Source organism: Poecilia formosa, unplaced genomic scaffold (genome assembly GCF_000485575.1).
Source record: "Poecilia formosa unplaced genomic scaffold, Poecilia_formosa-5.1.2 Scaffold544, whole genome shotgun sequence".
In the NCBI taxonomy this organism is placed as follows: domain Eukaryota; kingdom Metazoa; phylum Chordata; class Actinopteri; order Cyprinodontiformes; family Poeciliidae; genus Poecilia; species Poecilia formosa.
Genome location: NW_006800483.1, coordinates 75,338 through 96,087, shown reverse-complemented (window position 1 = coordinate 96,087; position 20,750 = coordinate 75,338). Strand labels below are relative to the sequence as shown.

The following is a 20,750-nucleotide window of genomic DNA, read 5'->3' as shown; positions in this document are numbered from 1 at the left end:
CAAACGGAAACCCACCAGCCTTTGGTTTGTGGTTTGAAATATTTAATGTGTAAATCGTTGCAGTTGGACTTGGTGTCGCCGTTCAGAACATCCGTCCAGCGGATCGGATCAGCAGGATGGGACGAGGCCCGACGGACTGACGTGAGTCCAGCAGATATCTGCGAATTGTCCGCTCTCCACGGAAATGCTCGCTGATACCTGGTTCCCATGACAACAGACTGATGACTTTCAGTTCCTGCCCTGCTGAAGCAGGATGTAAAAGTCGTGGCGGTGAGATGACCCTGCTGTTTTTATTGGCTTGTTTTGTTCCCAACATGAAGAGTTCGCCGTTCTTCTCACGGAGCCGATAACAGAGCAGCAGAACAAACTAAGAGAAAATAAAGCAGGAAGCTGAAGAGGAACTAACAGAAGTTCAGGCTGAAGCTGTTCCTGGTCTCAACCTGAGAGACGACAGAAACATCTGGAATCCTGATCAGCACTAAAACACAACATCACACAGGAAACATGTTCCACACAGACTGAGAGTCTGACTGCAAATCGGCCAGACCACTGCCGACCCGATCGACCACTGCCGACCCGATCGACCACTGCAGGCCCGATCGATCGATCACTACAGACCCGATTGTCTCTGATCAACATTAGATTTTATTCAGAGGTTAGAATCAGCTGACCCGGTTCGGTCCAATCAGATCCTGGAACGCAGCAGCTGTGTCCTGCCTGTTTCCATGGAGACAGTTTACCATAAACTGAGAGGAAGTGTTGTTTGCTGTGAGGCGTTCGCTGACCTCCTCGGAGCGTGGGGCATTCAGAGTAATCAAACAATGATGAAGAGCTTCCTGTTTACTCTTCATCTCTCTGCAGGTTCTGAGTCAGGCTCTGCTTTGGTTCTGGCCGGATCGGGTCAGACAGCGGTGTGGCTCAGAGCTGCTCCTTCAGGGACAGTGGGTCAGAACCAGAACTCATCTACTTCCTAAGTCACAAACATGAGATCCATCTTTCATGTGATAACATTGTTGTTTTCCGAACGGTTCCGGTCCAGAACCTCCGGGTCCAACCGGAGCCTGGTCAGGGACAGAACCATGATTAGAAGTCCAGAAATAACCTGGTTCTGATTAAACTGGACTCTGATTCCTGGAACGGGTCGGAGCGGGTTCAGCAGCTGGTCACCAGCAGCCGTTTCCTGGCCCGGTTTTGGTTCTACTGGACTGTGAAGCTGAAGGCGGCCCAGTAAAGGTAATTTTATTTATGTAGCACATTTTCAGCAACAAGGCGATTCAAAGTGTTTTACAGGAACTGAAAGGAAATTCAGACAAAATAACAAACCAAAGGAAAGAACAAAATAAGAAAAAGCTAATAATGTTGATCCAACATTATTACAATGTTGAAACCCAGATTGGTTCTACTGGACTGCGGCCACAGCCTAGTAGAACCAGTCTGGGTTTCATTCTGAATTCTGATTGGCTGAGACCCAGAAAACCAACCAGGAAGAACCTCCAGCATGTTGCTGCACTCCCTCGTCCGTCCGTCCGTCTGTTCCAGTTGTGCTAAGAGGAGTTAGTAAATAAAACTTTAGGACTTTTAAAATGACAACAAACTTCCTAAAGCAGATATTATTTATCAGAAATTAACACTGTGTTTTTTCAGAAGGTCATGTGACATTATTGTTTTAAACTAGTTTTATTTATCTGGACAGAGGGAAGAACGGCTGCTCATGTCATCCAGCCTCTGGAAAAACAGGAATGAAACAAAACAGTGTTTCTATGGTTTTACTTTTTATGGCTGTTGGAATAAAACCTTTTACTCTGAAAACCGATGACAAATTTCCTCCAAAAGAACGAGTGGAAATCCTGTTAGATTCAGAACTACAAATGATCAACTTTTACCGCCATGTTGAAGCTTTAACGGCTTTGACCAGACTTTCTAAACAAACGGACTGAAGTCGGGTTAAAGCGGACCGAAGACCGAACTGGTCTGGTGGGAATGATGCATCCTAACAGCGTCATAGAGACGTACAGCCTTATTTTCTAAGGTTCCTCCCCTGGTCGGATACTGCCCTGGGCAGAGAGCCATGTTGCTCATATAAGAAACCAGCAGCAGGTCTGGGTCAGAGGTCACCTCCAGGTTGTTTCTTCAGTCTTGCTCTGGTTGTTGTGTTTTTCTGGACCAGAGTGCTGGTGTTCCGGTCCGGTCCGGGTCTGCAGAGAGAGATCTGATGCAGCAGGAACCAGCTGGCTGATGGAGGGGGGTAATGACTTCCAGCTGCCTGGAGCCGAGTGGGGGACGTTTGATTTCTGCACAGGCACGACCCCACCTGAACGCTGCAGTCAGATCTCCTGACCCGGTTCTGAGGTTCTGTGAGTCCGGAGCAGCAGGAAGCAGGAACCAGCAGCAGCTCCAGCCGGACCGTTTGGACCGGTTCTGCTCAAAGAGAATCATCTGTCACGCTGAACCCGAGGACTGACACAGACTGGGTCACTTTGGTTTCACGGTGGTTTGGGTTTCTTGTGGTTCTGAACGATCTGGATCTGTTGATTCTGTGTTCCATTGGGGGCAGATCATTTTGGGTTTTCTGTTTGTTTTCCTTCTCGTCTCTCTGGTTCTGCTTGTTTTCATCAGTTTTCCTCTGTGTTGCTCTTCCTCCTTCCAGGATTTGTTGGTGATTTATTGGACCCGGTCTGTGGTTCTGCTCGGCCCGGCTGCGCTCTGACTCTGTACGTCCTGAGCCCGGTTCGGTGTCGTCGTGGTGTTAATTTGGTCTTGGTGGTTTTGGGTTTCTGCTGTTTGCTTTCAGGGCGGGGCTGAGGTTTGGACCGGAGGAAACATCCAGAACATTTTCCTGACCCGACCCGTTTCACCCTGAGGATGATGAAACTCAGCTGCGTTCAGAGCGCCTCTGCAGCTCGGACGTTTCTCCACCTGAAGCTCCGCCTCCACCGCGGCGGCGCAGGAGAACCCAAATAAACAGGCAGCAGCTGAGTGGAAACAGCCGGCCGGGCCAGGTACGCTCAGCTCCCTCTGCTAGCTGGTTTACATTAGCCTCCTCCACAGCGCCGCAGGATAAATACGGAGCCATTTCTGTTTAAACACAGGTAGCCTGAACTGGACCGCCGTCCTGGAACCAATGCAGGGCAACTGGGAACACTGGGAACCACCATGACGCCCCGAAACAAACTGAGGAGAAAAGAAATAAAAACTAATGTTTGGAGAAGTTTAGAACACCTGGAAAGCTTTATGAACACCTGAACGTCACCTGAAACCAGAATCGTAGTTTGTGATTTGTTGGTAAATGTGTGAACTTTGATCCCTCCTGAGGTTTGTCAGTCTCATCTTCCTCCTCTGCTCCTCTTCCTCAGCCGTAGCTCCTCCCCTTTCTCAGATGTTTCCTCCTCAGCTGAAGTCGGCTGAATTTGTGGCGACTGTTTCGTGGAGCCTCAGATTCCTGACCCGCTTTCGGCCGCCACACATTCCCAAACATCCCAAACATTCCCCAGCATTCCTGGTGGCCATGATGGATGAGCGCCACGCCGGGTGAAGCTGATGTTCAGAACCCAGCTGCAGACCCACTTCCTCTTCCTCTGAGGAAGGAAGTCAGGTTCTGGGTTTCTGGTTCTGGTCGGGCCCAGAACTTTGATGTTTCTTCTTCTGTAGTTTCTGCTGAGGCATCATTCACAGCATTCTGGCCTCTGCTGCAACCTTTGACCTGGAAACCAGAGAACCTCCTGGCTGTAGCAGAACCAGGTCCGGTTTGCCTGCAGCCCTCCAGGTGAGGGGGCGGAGCCCAAGGGATCAGGAGGTCAGATGGCCTGAAGCAGAACCAGGTTGGTTCTGATTAGTGATGGTTCTGCAGATCTCCTCTCTGGTTCTGAACCCGTGCTGCTGAGTTCTAATGTTAGATCACCAGACAGAACCTTCAGGTTCTGGTTCAGACCCGCTGACTCTCAGTTCTGATCCTACAGGTGGAACAGATGCATTCTGGGTAACTTCAGCCATTCAGGGTTCTGGTCTAGTCAGATGCTGGTGGATCATGCTGGACCCAATTGGACCTGCAACAGAACCCGATCTGAGCTCCATCTTACTGAAGAACAGCCCCCATTTTCTGGTTCTGGACCCACCGGTTCTGCTGTTTAATAGAGAAAATTCCAGTCAGAACCGAACTGTTCTGGCAGTGGGCGTGATCTCATCAGAACCAGGGACCTAAAAGCTGGTTCTGGTCAGGGGCCCAACTACATATTCAGGTGGATGCGGACACATAGATGCCCCCCTGACAGGAAGGTACGTGGAGGTAAAACTCGCTACATTTACCCCGTTATGGCCGCGTAAGGCGTCCAAGTGGACCGAACACATCATCGGTGCGCCGCCCCCTCCGGTGCAGCGCCCCTATGCTGCATGCCCACTTTTTGCCCCACTGGTTCTGGTTCTATTCTGGTTCTGGTTCAGACTGTGGAGTCTCTGGAGATGATGATGCAAAGAAGGATTCTTCATAGAATCAAGAAAGTTACGGCCAACTCTTGGAAAGTCAGAGGCTTCTTCAGATTCACTGCAGCACAGACTGCTACAGGAGAGCTTTCCTGCCTTCAGAATCTGCAATAAATGTTTGAGCCAAAACATTTAATTTCACTTTGAGATTAATACATTATTTTGAATTTGAATTAAACCTGGCTACCTGGGCTCCGGTCAGAACCGGCTCGGGTCAGAACCCGGTTGGGTCAGAACCAGGGTGGGGGTTCAATGTCATCCTGAGGAAACTTTGTTGTTTTTATTTTGTGTGTTAATTAATAAATATAATAACACCGAAAACAGGAAGCAGCCGGATGCATGACCCGAACCGAGCCGAACCTCCTCGGACTCGGCCCGGTCCAGGTGTGGCTGCAGCCGCCCGGCTCCGGTTTCTCCTCCGGCGTGGGCGGGGTCAGTGATGAAGAGGAGGAGCAGCTGGTCTCGGTTCAGTCTGTCGCAACTTTTTCCTCTCTTTTGTTTCTCAGATTCTGATGTACCTTCGGCAGCTCACCGAACCGGGCCAAAGCGGGTCGAAGGCGGGATAGGAGTGGGTCGGACAGGGAGCGGTTCTCCGCTGTGGATCTGGACTCTGTTTGGATCAGAACCGGATCATGAATCGTTAGAACTGACTTCTCGGAACTTTATCTGCCGTCTCCATGGAGATGAGAGATTTTCCCGCCATCTAAGCAGTTGATCACGTGCTGATCAGGGATCGATAGCCTCATTGATCGTATTGATCGGGATGGGCGCGCTCCCGTTGCTTTTGCTCGTGCTCTGGATTTGCGAGCACGCCAGGAGCACGTTCCCGATGCGCGCCTCCTACAGCCTGTACTCCGGCGGGCACGCGCACGCGCACGGAGCCCGCGCGGCCAGCAGACACAGGTAAGATGACACGTGCACGGAAACGGTGATGATGATGAAGATGAGGTGAAGCAGGGGTGATGACGTCACTGTGCGCGTGTGTGTTGAAATGTGATGATTTGAGTTTTAAACCCACCAGAACCAAAATTAGAACCTTTCTGATGGTGGGTGAAACTGAGGGGGGGTTCTGCTTGGAATCTGGTTCTGGTTCCGTCTGCTGAAGCGGTTCTGACAGACGGGCTGCAGGTCCGAGTTCTGGCTGAGAGTCAGACCTTCTGCGGGGTCAGAGAACCAGGAGGTTCTTCCCTCCGTGTGGCGGTTCTGATCCGGAGCAATGATGTCGTTTGGGTTGGGTTCAGGTTCTGATGTCACTCATTCCTGAAACATTATCCCATGGTTCTTCTGGGACTGGGTCGGAACCGCTTCCACTGCTTTCTCTACATAAACACTGAAAGCAAACATGGAGACGTTGGATCCAGATCTCAGAACCCATGCAGAACCAAAAGGTCCTGCTGGACCAACATGGCTCTGGTGGACAGAGAGCCGAACTGGGCCGCCGATTCTGAATGCAAATCAAGTCCAGAACTTCCTCTGGATGGCAGAGTTTACTTTTCCTGCTTCAGGTTCTGGTATAATTGGGTCGGGTCGGATCAGTCATTCCTCTGGAGCCAAATGGGATATTTAGTTTGTAAAATACAAAAAAAATGATTCCATTCAGTTCAACCAGACACTGAAGTGAACTGAAACTGAACTGAACCAAATGTGAACTGAAGTTAAACTGACTGAAACTAACCTGATTCTGTTGAGAGATTTTAGTCTGACCCGATATGCTGGTACCTCCACCTGAACCGAATCGCCAGTCCAGACAGCGCTGATGAAGCTGATGAAGACGAGCAGCTGCTCAGATATGTCAGGAATTTATCAACCCAGGGACAAATAGTCCCCATGTTGTCTGTCAGTGTGAGCAACTCATGAATCCGTATCTGCTCCAGCCGGATCAAACGGTTTCAAACTCAGGAGAAATAAATCAGTGAAATGGTGAAATGAGCCTTTAGTCTGGGACATCCAGAGAAACCATCAACAGGCAGAACAGTCTGCAGACCTGAGACCCGATTAGTCTGAGCCGGTGTTAGTAGGATGGTGAGTTAATGGGACGGTACGATAGGGGGATGCTGGTTTAGTGGGTCGGCGTGTTAGAGGGACGATGTGTTGGGTGGAACGGTGTGTCAATGAGTCGGTGTGGTAGTGGGACGATGTATTAGGCAGACAGTGGTTTAGTGGGTCTGGGCATTAGTTTGACGGTACGTTAGTGGGTCGGTGTCGTAGTGGGACCTTTTATGTTCAGTTGTTTTATTCTGAGCTTCTGTTCATTTGGTCCCAGGCTGTGCTGTAGTTTCAGAAAACTGGTTCAGAATGGAGAACTGAACATCTCCACCACCGTCCTCCAGCCTCCTGGTCTCTATGGAAACAAATGCTGTTGACACGTATGTCTTTCTCAAAACATGTCAACACAGAGACACATTCATCATGACCTGCTGACCTCACCACAGAGCTTCATGTGACATTAAGCTCTCTCAGGAACAACAAGTCTTCTTCTCCAGACCTTAGAGAGCCTCACCAGTCAGAAACCAGTCAGAAACCAGTCAGGAACCAGTCAGGAACCAGTCAGAAACCAGTTTGATGTTTTGGATTGGTTGGATGCTGCTGGCGGCTGGATTTGGACCTGAAGGATTTTTTCTTCTTTCCTGGATGTTTTGTTTCTCCTGTTGTACTGACAGAGCTAAAACTGAACCATAAACTGTGACGTTCCAGAACCAGAACCCTTCACTGTGCATCCCAGAACTGGATCAGAACTAGATCCCGCTCTTTAACTATGTGTCTGATTTGAAGGAACTGGTGCGCGTTCGTCCTCACGAAGACGGTGAGCTGCGTGGTGGAGGACGGCGTGGAGACCTATGTGAAGCCCGACTATCACCCATGCAGCTGGGGCAGCGCCCAGTGCAGCCGGGTCGTGGTGTGAGTGACCTCTGACCAATTTCTGACCCGGCCCTCTCGGAACCGATGCATTGAGCCTCCATGTTTGGTGTCTCCGCAGCTACCGGACCTACATGAGGCCCCGTTACAAAGTGGCCTACAAAACCGTGACAGAGATGGAGTGGAAGTGTTGCTATGGTTACAGCGGAGAGGACTGCAGCGTCGGTCCGGCTGGCGGAGCAGGAAGTCACGCGTCCAACGGAGCGGGGACAGGAAATGGTTCTGGAACCGGACAAAATGGAGGTAACAAAGAGTTGGATCTTTGCCACTAGGTGGCGATGTTTCTATTGAGTCTACACAAATAATAAATATTACTGCCAAGTCCCTAAATATTAAAACAAACAAGTAATTTGTTTTTAAGATAAGAGACTTTGATTGAATGTCACTAAAACTGACATTTAAGAGGTGAAAACAATGGGGGTCGTCATTTGTAAATTTACAGTCAAACTTTAAAGGGATCCTCGATTAGTTATAAAAATAGACCTTATTTGGGAAATATTCATCTTAGATGTAAAAACAATACAGTAATAATACAGAAGGTTATTTAGTTTTGATAAATTTTAATAAAATATTTTCACAGGAATGTCGCCATGTTGTTCACGCTGCAATGCATTCTGGGTAAATGACATATAGCGGTCCAACTGCCTGGCTCCTCCAGCCAAAACAGTGATGAGTAACATTATTAGAGCCTTTTTGGGTGCGTTCACACTGCAGCCTGAAGTGACCCAATTCCGATTTTGGAATCGGAATTCCAAAATCGGAATTTTGGAATTCCGATTTTCGGCATTCCGATTTTGGAATCGGAATTCCAATTCCAATTTTTTTGCCGGGCCGTTCACACTGCCAGTAAAAGCAACCTGTATGCGTTCTGCAGTGTAAACGGGCAAACGACCTGAAAGTGTCCCACATGTGCAGTAGAGGGCGCCATAGCGTCAGAGTTCTCAGTGTTCTGCCAACTGCCATAAAAAGAAGAAGTGCTCAGTGTTTGTGGAAGTAAACATGGAGGCTAACGGTGGAGCTTAGTTTACATATTTGAAGTTGTTGTCCAACCGGAGCAACATATTAACAACTTAATCCTCATATAGTCTGTCATAGTTGATTTTTCTTCCCACTTGCGTGTATCAGGACGCAGAATAGTGAGATTTGTTGAGAATCAGTGACGTTCAGTTCTGATTAATGCGACCTAAATGTTAGGTCGCATTTGAATCGGATATGTATCAGATATGGGTCACATTCGAAATAGAATCTGACCTGTGCTGTTCACACTGCCATAAAAAGATCGGATACAGGTCACGTTACATCAAAAAAATCAGAATTGAGTCACTTCAGGCTGCAGTGTGAACGCAGCCTTTGATTTGAAGCGGAGCGCATTGAAACCGATCAGAACGTGGAAATAACAAGAGGCGATGAAGAGGAGGAGCAAACAGAGGAAGAGGAAGAGTTGGCCGTAGGAGCTGCTGCCGCTTTCAGGTTCATAATGAAACAATGAATGAGACTCACTTCTGGTCACTGTGCGATCCGGTAAGTGGTTCTGTAGCTCTGAGTCCAGTTAGGCAACAGCTGTTACTGGTGGTGGTTTCACATTCATTGCCGGTGATCCAGATCCGTTAGCATTTCCAGCAGTAATAGCTCCGTTAGCATTTCCAGCAGTAATAGCTCTGTTAGCATTTCCAGCAGTAACGGCTCAGTTAGCATTTCCAGCAGTAATGGCTCCGTTAGCATTTCCAGGAGTAATAGCTCCGTTAGCAGTAATAGCTCCGTTAGCATTTCCAGCAGTAATAGCTCCGTTAGCATTTCCAGCAGTAATAGCTCCGTTAGCATTTCCAGCAGTAATAGCTCCGTTAGCATTTCCAGCAGTAACGGCTCCGTTAGCATTTCCAGCATTAATAGCTCTGTTAGCATTTCCAGCAGTAACGGCTCCGTTAGCATTTCCAGCAGTAATGGCTCCGTTAGCATTTCCAGCAGTAATGGCTCCGTTAGCATTTCCAGGAGTAATAGCTCCGTTAGCATTTCCAGCAGTAACGGCTCCGTTAGCATTTCCAGCATTAATAGCTCCGTTAGCATTTCCAGCANCCGGAGCAGCATATTAACAACTTAATCCTCATATAATCTGTCATGGTTGTTGTTTTTCTTCCCACTTGCGCTTATCAGGACGCAGAATAGTGAGATTTGTTGAGAATCAGTGACGTTCAGTTCTGATGAAGGCGACCTGGACGTTAGGTCGCATTTGAATCGGATATGTATCGGATATGGGTCACATTCGAAAAAGAATCCGACCTGTGCTGTTCACACTGCCATGAAAAGATCGGATACAGGTCGCATTACGTCAAAAAAATCGGAATTGAGTCACTTCAGGCTGCAGTGTGAACGCAGCCTTAGATTTGAAGCGGAGCGCATTGAAACCGATCAGAACGTGGAAATAACAAGAGGCGATGAAGAGGAGGAGCAAACAGAGGAAGAGTTGGCCGTAGGAGCTGCTGCCGCTTTCAGGTTCATAATGAAACAATGAATGAGACTCACCTCTGGTCACTGTGCGATCCGGTAAGTACTTCTGTAGCTCTGAGTCCAGTTAGGCGACAGCTGTTACTGGTGGTGGTTTCACATTCAGTACCGGTGATCCAGATCCGTTAGCATTTCCAGCAGTAATAGCTTCGTTAGCATTTATTTTTAGCTCGTTAAGGTAACGATTACCTGTTAGCTTCGTTGGTTCTGCTGGTATAAATGGCTCAAAGTGTTGTGGAAAAATGTCCAGGGTCCAGATTAGGTCCTTCATTGTGTTTCTCTCCTTCTCGCACTGCGCTCTCCTTTCTTTCATGTGGGAAATTATCCAGATTCGCCTCAATTTTTATTATTATAATTTTTCATTAACAGCCGATAGTGACACCGTGTGGCATGATCTAAAATGACACCAGTCAAACACAATATGATAAACAAGTCCTGTGGTAAAGTTAGCCTTCCTGTGTTTACTCTGTAGATTTCAGTACAGAATGGCCCTGATGACGCCATCAACCCATCAAATACAACAAAAGATGTGCATTTTTGAAGTAATTATAAGTTCTGGTGTAACTCATAATTACGCCAGAACTAAAAACAGCAATTTTTAGGTAGTAGGAAAATTGCAACATATTTAGGCCAACATGTTAACTGATCCTGGATCCTTTTAACAGCAATGATTTGGGCTAAATAGCCGTTTATAAGAGGCTATGGCTGTTTAGTCATTTATAAATGTTACAGTTTCAAATAAAATGTTTAGTTAGCAAGCTAAATATTTAGCTTCAATGTAAATATTTGTCTTTCTAAATTATTAGTAAACAAGCTAAACATGTAACTTGTTAGTTAAAATATTTAGCTGCAATTCAAATATTTAGCTTCCTAAGAAGTGGACCAGATATTTAATAAGAAGCTAGGGATCATATTAGCAAGCTAAATATTTAGTTTATAAAGAAATATTTGGCTCCAAAATAAATATTTAGTTTACAGTTGGTGTATAATATTTAGTTTTAAATTCTTCTAAATAGTTAGCAAGTTAAATATTTAGTTTGTAGGTAGATATTTAATTCTGAACTGAATGTTTATTTTGTAAACTAAATATTGAACTTACTAAATATTTAGTCAAATATTTAGCCAGAAATCAAATATTTAACTCATTAATTAAATATTTAATTTGAATTTTAATATTTAGCTTGTTAACTATATTTGTAGTTTGATGCAAAATATGTTTGCAAACAAATATTTAAATATTTAGTTTGAAACTGTGACATTTATAAATGAATGAAAAAGTAACCCTTATTTCTCTCTTATAAACTAAGTAACAAATTATTGTAGTTAATTTTTGACTGAGTAACTTTACTTACAGGAAGCTCACAGGAAACCTCAGACATGTTATCATATCTCTTTCATTTCGTTCCAGTTGATGCTGTTTGATTTCTCCTGTTGGTGTCTGAACATGAAACCTGAAAGCTGGGGGCGTTCCTTCCCTTCCAGGACGACAGGACCGGGAGGAAATCAGGAAGTTGGAGGAAAAGATCCAGAGGCTGACGGAGAAGCTGCAGGATTTCCAGTCCACCATGAATGAACACCTCCACCATGAACTTGTCAGACCCGGAAAGAACCCAGCAGACGCTGCGCCGCCCGAAATCAAAGAGACGATCCACAGCATTCAGACCAAACTGGACCAGCTGGACAACCGAACCAAGGTGCACAGCAGCAGGGTCCCTCCGCCATCCCCATGTTTCCACTGTGATCTGGATGATTAGTCTTTATAGCTCCTAGTCTTGGAGGTTTGGAAGGTCTTCTTACCATCAGCCTATCTGAAGTTCAAATCTCACTTCAGATATTCTCTAAAGGGCCCTTTATCAAACTGATGATTTATTTAACCTCCAGATTTAAGTCCCAAATTAGTAAATCCTAATTGACCTAATTATTGACTTTCTCTACAGATTCAAGTTGGGTCTGTAGCTGAACCACATCAAAACATTTAAACAACGTTCATTCCAAAGAAACATGACATAGAAGAAATGAGACAAATAAAAAGCTAAATTAAAACTGTTTTCACAGAATAAAACGAATGAAAACGATTTGTACATGTGAATTTTCGTGTTTATTTAATTAAAGCCCTGTTTGTCTATGCGTTGTGCTCTTCTGTTGACCTAATTCATTCATTTGTTGCTTACCTGCCATTTGCTCAAAAACGTTGGATGGATGCTAACCGCACCTGCTTGTGTCCCATCAGGCTCATGATAAAACTCTGGTGAGCATTAACAACCACCTGGTGAACGGGAAGGGCAACGATCTGGACGGAGACGTTTCCCATGGAGGACTGAGTGGAGAGCAGCTGAGCTCCCTGAAGGAGAGCGTCCTGAAGGAGCTGGAGCGCCGAGTGCTGCTGTCCTGCTCCTCCTGTCAGGTAAATCCTCCGGGTTTGGCTCCGCCCGGCGTCCGGGCCTTCGGGAAGCTCACGGTGTGCTCTGTTGCTCCCAGGCCGGCGTGGAGGACCTGCGGCGCCAGCAGCAACAGGACCAGGAGAGAATCCGCGCTCTGGAGAAGCAGCTGAATGACGCCGACGTTCGCCACCGACAGGACGCCGAAAGGCTTCGACTGGAGCTGCAGCGCTCCCAGAGATGCTGCAGCTCCATCGACGACCTGCAAAACCGCATGAGCGACGCAGAAAACAAGATCAGCTCGGCCTCAGAGAGCTTCAACGTCCTACTGGACCGCCTGAGGCCCGGCAGCGACGGTGGAGAATCCCAGGGAGGGGGAGGAGCCATCGGAGGAGGAGGAGCTACAGGCGGGGCAATTGGAGGAGGCAATGGTTTGACCGAAGTTCGGTTGAATCTCCTGAAGGACTTGGAGCTCCACATCAACAGCAGCGTTCTGCAGGTCTGCTCTCACCTGGAGGCCGACCTGAGGGAGTTTGTCCAGAGAGAGCTGGACGACCTGCGGACGGCGTTCTCACACCGCTTCGACGACCGCACCTTCAGGATCGAAGACGTGGAGCTGGAGGTGGAGCAGCTGCAGAGCAACCTGCTGGAGCAGGACAGGAGACTGTCGGCGCTGGAGAACCAAACGGCCGAGACGAGGAGGAGGGTGGAGGAGTGCCACTGCACAGGTGGAGGTAAAGGAGAAGAAAGAGGCGGAGACACTGTGGAAGGTTTCACAGGATCAGGTGGGGGTGGAGCAGGAAGCGCTGGAACAGGTGGAACAGGTGGAGGTTTATCTGGCGGGAGAGAAAACACGACCAAGAAATCTCTGGAGTGGAGAGTTGTGGCCAACGAGGGTCAGATTCGACACTTCAACACTCGACTGAAGGACCTGTCGGTGTCTGGAGACTCTCTGCATGACCGGGTGAGTTCAGCGCTCCACCGTCTCCAAAACACGCTGTGGTTTACCGACACCAGCAGAACTGCAGCTGAGACCAGATCCGATGGAAACACACAAACCGTTTCCTACAGGCTTCAGCTCCAGGGAAAACTTCTCAGCTTGTAGGAAAAACACGGATTTATCGGCCAGCCCATTTCCTTAATATTGGGAGATCAGTGATCGGATGATTTTTACATATAAAGCCGATCTTATCCACAGATGTTATTAATCTCAGCAAAGGTCTAAGAATCAACCACTGTGCTTTTCCTTTCTCCTGTTAGAGGTTTGACTGACAGACCGGCCGACCAGGTCAGGTCTGCACTTTTACAGTTAACAACAGTCGCTCCATTGGTGCCGATTCAGCAACTTTCTTGTTATTTTGAGCAACATTTCAGACAAAAACATGGTATCGGCCAAAATCGAAATCAGTAAGTTGGGCTTTTTAAAATATCGGCCATTGGCCAGAAAACTGCAGTCGGTGCAGCCCTGGGAAAAACCTTTTAGGTCAGGCTTACATATTATGACAATAACATCGTAATATTACAAGAAAAACATCATAAAAACATGAGAATAAACTAATAATTGTACAATTTTGAGAATGAAGTAGTAATTGTATAGGGATTAGATCCGTCACTCTTTAGCTTATATTTTAGAAACTCACTATTTAGATGCAGAGAGAATCTTGTTACTGTAACCCAGAACAGGGATCAGACCAGAGGATTGAAACTGATCTAATCAGCAACATTTAGTTTATTTACTTTGGATCAACATTATTAGCTTTTTCTTATTTTGTTCTTTTCTTTGGTTTGTTATTTTGTTTGCATTTCCTTTTAATTCCTGTAAAGGTCTTTGTATTGCCTTGTTGCTGAAAATGTACTATATAAATAAAATTACCTTTATCTTTAATTTTAAATTCCCTTCATGAAAAATTAAAATGAGGAATGTCGAGCATCTTCTACTTTGGTCTCAGTTTTACACGTAAGTTAATATTTCATCTTTTAACACATCACGATGTTATCAGCACCAGAACTTTGAAATGAAACGTAAAACCAGGCGGACCGAGTCGCTCGTCTCAGATCCTGAACTCCAACAAGATTTTTATCAGTAAAATAAAATTTTCTTGTAATTTATGACTTTGTTCTGGTAAAATTGTGTCCTTGTTCAAATAAAACATTATGACTTCATTCTCGTCATTTAAAAACAGTGAAACCAAACAGTGAAACCTCTGGTTCTGGTTCTGGTCGTGATGCTCCATTGTAGAAGCAGGATAATTCGGTTCTGATGTAACGTCAGACAGTGAGGTAATAATCATCCTGTGTGTTTTCATACAGGGGATGTAAATATATGGTTTCAGCTTTAGGTCCTCCGCTGTTGTACTGGTTCTGTGTTGATGATGTAATCCTGAGCTGTGATTGGCTGATGCGGTCCAAATGGTCTGTCCAGGTTCTGGACCTGAGCCACGACGTTCGGGCGATCAAGTCTCTGACCGGTGACAACGGTGAGAACTTCAACCGCATCGTGATGGAGGTGGAGATGCTGGGTCAGGACTGTGAGCTGTGCAGCCGCGTGGAGGCGGACCTGCAGAACCTCCAGAACCGGTCCCAGGACCTGAGCGCCATGCAGGAGGCGCTGCAGAACCTGGAGAACCGCGTCGGCTCCATCCAGACCCGGCTGGACTCGGAGGGCGGCGGCTGCAGCCGGGTTTGCTCGCCGCTGCAGGACGACGTCCGCTCGCTGCGAGACGAGGTCCGGAGATGCTCGGAGCGCTGCGGGACCGGGACTGGGACCGGGTCCTTCACAGGTGGCCCACCTTCATCAGGCTCTTCATCACTACAGTTATCCCGGCTACAGGTTCCTGTTCTGGTTCTGGTCGGATAACGTCAGCTGTTTTTCAATTTTCTGGAAGTTTGTTCCAGATCTGTGGTGAATAGAAGCTGAATGCTGCTTCTCCATGTTTGGTTCTGGGGATGCAGAGCAGAACCAGAACCGGAACATCTGAGTGGTCAGGAAGGTTGATACAGAAACAGCAGATCTTCACGGTGCTGCTGACCCGTTCAGTGATTCATAAACTACCAGCTGTAGTTAGAAGTCTGTTCTCTGAGAACCGGGTGGAGTAGAACCGGGTGGAGTAGAACCGGGTGGAGTCTCTATCCTCCTGGTTCTAGTCAGAACTCCACCAGCAGGGTCCTGGACCAGCAGGGTTCTGGACCAGCAGGGTTCTGGATCGTTGGTCTGTCAGTCTGACCTGCTGCAGGAATCAAAGCCTGATGAGTCTCTCTGGTCCTGAATGTTGTGCAGCTGGTAAAAGCCCCACTGTGGAACCGTCTTGCTGTTATAGCACTTTAGCATTAGCCGGTCTAATGTCTATGCTTTAGCATTAGCCGGTCTAATGTCTATGCTTTAGCATTAGCGCAGCTAACGTTTTAGCTAGCGTCTACCACTGTTGGTTTGGAAGCGTCCTTCTTTGAAAGCAACTCCTCTTGTCTTTTTCTGATATTTGTTTGATGATTTGAGTCATTTATGAGGGATTAAAAAGGCAAAAACAGGAGATGAATCCGGAACATAGCGCCCCCCAGGGGAAAGATGGCGTCTGTTTTCTGCATAAAGTCTCTGAACGTCTCAGAGGACAGTGAGCTCCCAGATAAACCTCATAAACTTCCCAGATAAATTAGATCAATACGTTTAGATCAACATGTAAGTGGTCAGATGTGAACATCAGACTCACGTAAATAAACGTTTGCGCCCAGCAGGTAACGGTTCCACCGGAGTTCCTGCTGCCGGAGGCTTCGGGCCGGGCCTGGACGCAGAGAAGCCTTTAGATGGCCACAGCGTGATCGGAGGATCCTTCAACAGCAACCAGCTGAAGACGCTGCAGGGCGAGCTTAGCGACATCATCTTCACCTTCGGCTCCATCAACGACACGCTGAGGGGCCTGGAGCACAGCGTGCAGAAACACGGCAGCATCATCACAGACCTGGGTGAGCCCGCCGCCACCGCCGCCGCCGCCCCTACGCACCGCCGCACCGGCTTCACGTCTCCCTCTGACCTCCTGCAGGAAACACCAAGGACAAGATCATCTCTGAGCTGGACAAGATTCAGCAGGAAGTGACAGAGCACGTCCAGAGGAGCCAGGAGCGGCTGGACCGGACGGACCGGGACGTCCGCCGCCTCGAGAGCATGCTGGTGGCAGAGACGGGCGACTGCCGGCGCTCCGGAGACGGGCTGGAGAAGAGGCTGTCCAAGCTGGAGGGAGTCTGCGCCAGGCTGGACGGCGTCTCCGACTCCATCTCCAAGGTCAAAGAAGGTCAGGTTCACTAAAGCTCTGATGAGGAAGTCTGTGCCTTTAAGTAGAAAAATCCAGATTTCTCCGATCCCAGGAATATTTTGAGCTACGTTAAAATCTGATTCACGTCCCTGTAAACATCTGCCATGTTTTGCCAAGAGGAAGTGATGCTCCAACCTTCCTGTTTCTGATGTTTGCCCAATCAGGAATGATGAGGTTCAGGGTTTCCCTCAGAAAACCTGCTGAGTCCTGCAGTGTAGCGCCTGGACTGTCCACCAGGGGGCCGCCCAGTTTCTGTTTTAAAAATGTAAAATATTGCTGGGTAATTATGTTAGTGCAGCACATTGTCGATGACTTAACGACAAACCAAAAACTTACAATTAAAATAAATATTATTAACTTTTTGCACTTCTGTTGAATCCCACTTCAGATCCACATGCTGGTCACATTCAGAGCCGGCCCAAGGCATAAATGAACTCAGCAGCTGCTTAAGGTCCCAGGAATGCTAACATCTTAACACAGACTCATCTGGAGTTTTAACATTTATTTATTCAGAATAACAACGCTGTTAAATTTACACTGTTAAATACACTAAAACTTAATGCTTTCAAAATGAAAATGCTTTGAATTATTGATTTAAATTTAAGATTTTAAGGAGCTGGCAGGTTTATTGTTTAATAGTTCATAGTTATATTGTTTGGTTACCAAAGCAACAATCTGGTGCTGAGTTTGATATTTGAGTTTACAACCACTGACTGCTTTTAAGCTGGGCTCATTAAACCCCAGCTTCTCTCCCAGGTTCCCTGGGCTGCCCAGGGCCCCGGACAGCACTGGACCGTCCCTGCTGTTTGCTTGGTGACTGTTGAGTTTTTAATAATTGCAGTTTATTCAGCTGGCCCTCATTAAAGCGGCGTTTGTTTTGGGATTTACGGGACGGGTCCTCCTGATCCGGGAGCCGTCGGGTCGGACTGTAACGTGTCGCTGGGTTCTGTCTGCAGGCCTGAATCACCACATGTCGGGTTTGTGGAGCCACGTTTCCGGCCTGAACCAGTCCCTCATCCAACATGGAGGAATCCTGGACGCTGTTCAGAAGAACCAGGAGCGGGTCCAGAGCAGGGTGAAGAGCCTGAACTCCAGCCTGGTCCAGGTCCAGAAGGAGCTGCAGACTGGGCAGACTGGTGAGCTCATTTCTTCTGCTGCTTTCTGGGTCAGGTGGTTCTAGTTTCCTCCAGTCCAATTCATCAGGACCAGAACCTCACTTTAAAAAGTTCAGAGCTGCTTTTTAAAAGTGACTCCTCGTTCCTGCAGTCAGCTGCTGCCCCCTGCTGGACGCTCAGTGTGAGCACTTTGAGTTACCACGGTTACTGTTGCAGTTGCTGTGGAAACCTGGAGAGCAGCGCTCAGCTCCCAGGAGAAACGGCAGCAGCCCCGGCTCCAGACGAGTTTAACGGGGGGCATCGACTTATTTTGGGGGGCAAAATGAATCGTAGCTGAACATAGACAACACTACAGGCTACTTGTTAACAAGCTTAAGGTGCTGTATTGATATTAGCTAGTCACATTTTAGCTAACTTTACCTGCATCCAGCAGCTTTACTCAACTCAGTCGGTTAGTTTGGGGGGAAAACTGTGGAAAGTTCTTTGGACTTTGCTGGTTTGCTGCCGTGATTCTAACAGACCTGTAGCTCTGCACAGCAGCAGCAGGTCTCTGTCGTTCCCACACAGGTGTAAACTAGGGCTGTGTAATAATATCGATTTTGCGATATATATATCGATATTTTCTTTCCTAGAAAAAAAAATCGATATTCATCCACAAGTATCGTAACATCCAACTGTCACCTGTCTCACTCACTGCTGCTTCGCCGGGAGAGTGATTGGGTCATCAGGCTTAGAGTGATTCCTTCACATGTTAAGTGTCAGGGTGAAAAGGTATCAAACTATTCAGAGCAGGTGCTTGGTGCACTTTATTTACTTTATAAATGCATGTAAGCTACAGTTTGTACTGTTTCAGTTAAAAGAAACATGTTTTCTCACGACTTCTTTGATTCATTTTGTCCAGCTGTCGACTTTAAGTCTGTGTCCATGTCCAACCAGAGCCAGGTATTGTCTAGTTGGTGGTTTTAATCAGTTTTCAGTTAAATTAATTCAATCCAACTCTATAACAGTCACAAAGTGTCACCAAAATACGCTGTCCCTCTAAAATCTTTCAGAAAATCGCAAAAGTGTATCGAATTGTATCGTTTGCTGAATATCACAATATATATCGTATCGTGAGCAGAATATTGTGTATCGTATCGTGAGATTATTGTATCACTACAGCCCTAGTGTAAACCCAGCGCGAGCGTCTCAGCCTTCATGCTGCGTTTAAAGGCGGCTCGGAAAAACAGGTTACAACATGTTAACAACGGATTAAACAGTTTTAACTGCTGAAAAAAGTGACAGAGGACACAGATATGGGAAGTGAGGAAACCTCTACTGTATCAAATTGACAGAGGAATAACAGTTTGCCACTCTGAGGTAAAAACAACAAACAGCTTCCAGTCCATGGGGGGGCACAGCTGACTCTGTGGGCGGGCAATGTCCACCAATGCCCGTCCATGTCCCCCAATTCCCGTCCATGTCCCCCAATTCCCGTCCATGTCCCCCAATGCCCGTCCATGTCCCCCAATGCCCGTCCATGTCCCCCAATGCCCGTCCATGTCCCCCAATGCCCGTCCATGTCCCCCAATGCCCGTCCATGCCGCCGGGCCTGAACAGCAGAGACATGAAATGCTTGAATGGTTCATCCCAGATGAGATGAACGATTTCTTTTCAAATTAATGTTGATTTGTTTCCTAAAGACTGAAGTCTGCTTTAAACATCCTCTCCTATTAAATGATAAATTTGCTTGTCGTAAACTCCCAGGTTTTAACTGCTCCCTACCAAACTGCCACCAAACTAACAGAAACTTCAGTTTTATTTATGATCTGAAATAAAATTAAAGTGTTTGTCAAAAAAATCGGATTCATGCGGCTAAAAATCTTTCTGATTCCTCGTCTGGAAATGCAGTTTTTTAAAATGTTTTATTATTTATCAAACTTCCTCCCTCAGGCCTTCCAGGGCCTCCAGGAGAGAAAGGCCTGATGGGGCTGCCGGGCCCCCGGGGGCCCCCCGGACCTCCTGGGCTGAAAGGAGACGCTGGCTCCCGAGGATTTCCAGGTGGGAAACTTCATTCCTACAGCTCTAAAATAAATCTGGCATCACTCTTAGTTTTTATCCAGGTGTGAAAACATTTTTAATCTCAGTGAGATTTTTCTGAGGTAAAAAGTGTTCAGGAATCAGCTGTTTTCGTTTTCCCTTAAAAACACACTGCTGGCTGCGCTAAACCACTAACCATGAACATTAGGAACACTAACACTAAACTGACACATCAAAATGGAGTTTAGCAGAAGCTAATGCTAAATGCTAACTTCCACGCTGCATTTTGGGATTATTGTTGTTATACAAGATCATTGTGAAATGTTGTGGAAAACTTTTTATGGAAAAAACTTTAAAATTGCTGTAACATAAAAGGCAGTTTTATGTGGAAATAAAAATTTGACTTTAGTCATACAGAACGTTCATAAATTAACTTTATTTACAGTAAACATTTTTTTAACTCTTCCAAACATCTGCAACAAAAAGCAATTTCCTTATTTTATTGTCTTTATTTCATATATTGAACTTCAGATAGAGTAAATAACTAAAACTCCAACACAGATCCTGAACTTTATTCAACTTAAAGTTTACAAAAAAGACAAGAAAATAAAATTAGCTTCAAAGTTAGCAAAAATGCTAGCTTTGCTATTAGCTGCTATTAGCAGCTAAGTGGAAATGTGCTCACCACTGGTAATGGGCTCAATATTACATTTGATCAGGTTTAAGATGAGCAGAATATTTGAAATCATTAGAATATAACTGTTAGTAAATTTTAAAAGTTTTAAAGGTAATCATGACATTTTGATCTCATAATTTATGCCTGATGATGATCAGTGGAAAGCAGCGATGCAAAGCTAGACAAGGCAATGTGGCAAATTAAATTTTTTTTAAAAATTAAAAATTAACAACTGATTTTCCTGGGTTTTTTTCAGGTCCTAAAGGTGAACCAGGTCCGTCCTGCTGGCCTCTGATGGGCCGCAGCCGGTCCACTCTGCCTCTGATCGGCCGCATCCGGTCCACTCTGCCTCTGATTGGCCGCA

General features: G+C 46.5%; 1 protein-coding gene across 1 annotated transcript in view; it reads left to right on the top strand.

Annotated features, from left to right (window-relative positions):
* Positions 1-847: 847 nt before the first annotated feature.
* The window catches only part of emilin1b (elastin microfibril interfacer 1b), a 25,363-nt gene continuing 5,460 nt past the window's right edge, over positions 848-20,750 (top strand). Inside the window, exons 1-15 of the mRNA XM_016665044.1 lie at positions 848-1,233; positions 2,168-2,999; positions 3,090-3,282; positions 4,983-5,379; positions 7,249-7,374; positions 7,454-7,635; positions 11,377-11,588; positions 12,125-12,298; positions 12,373-13,236; positions 14,695-15,052; positions 15,999-16,229; positions 16,307-16,555; positions 17,533-17,712; positions 19,624-19,731; positions 20,643-20,660. Coding sequence (XP_016520530.1) covers positions 5,240-5,379; positions 7,249-7,374; positions 7,454-7,635; positions 11,377-11,588; positions 12,125-12,298; positions 12,373-13,236; positions 14,695-15,052; positions 15,999-16,229; positions 16,307-16,555; positions 17,533-17,712; positions 19,624-19,731; positions 20,643-20,660 — 2,842 coding nt within the window. The 5' untranslated portion in view covers positions 848-1,233; positions 2,168-2,999; positions 3,090-3,282; positions 4,983-5,239. The remainder of the gene's footprint in view (positions 1,234-2,167; positions 3,000-3,089; positions 3,283-4,982; positions 5,380-7,248; positions 7,375-7,453; positions 7,636-11,376; positions 11,589-12,124; positions 12,299-12,372; positions 13,237-14,694; positions 15,053-15,998; positions 16,230-16,306; positions 16,556-17,532; positions 17,713-19,623; positions 19,732-20,642; positions 20,661-20,750) is intronic.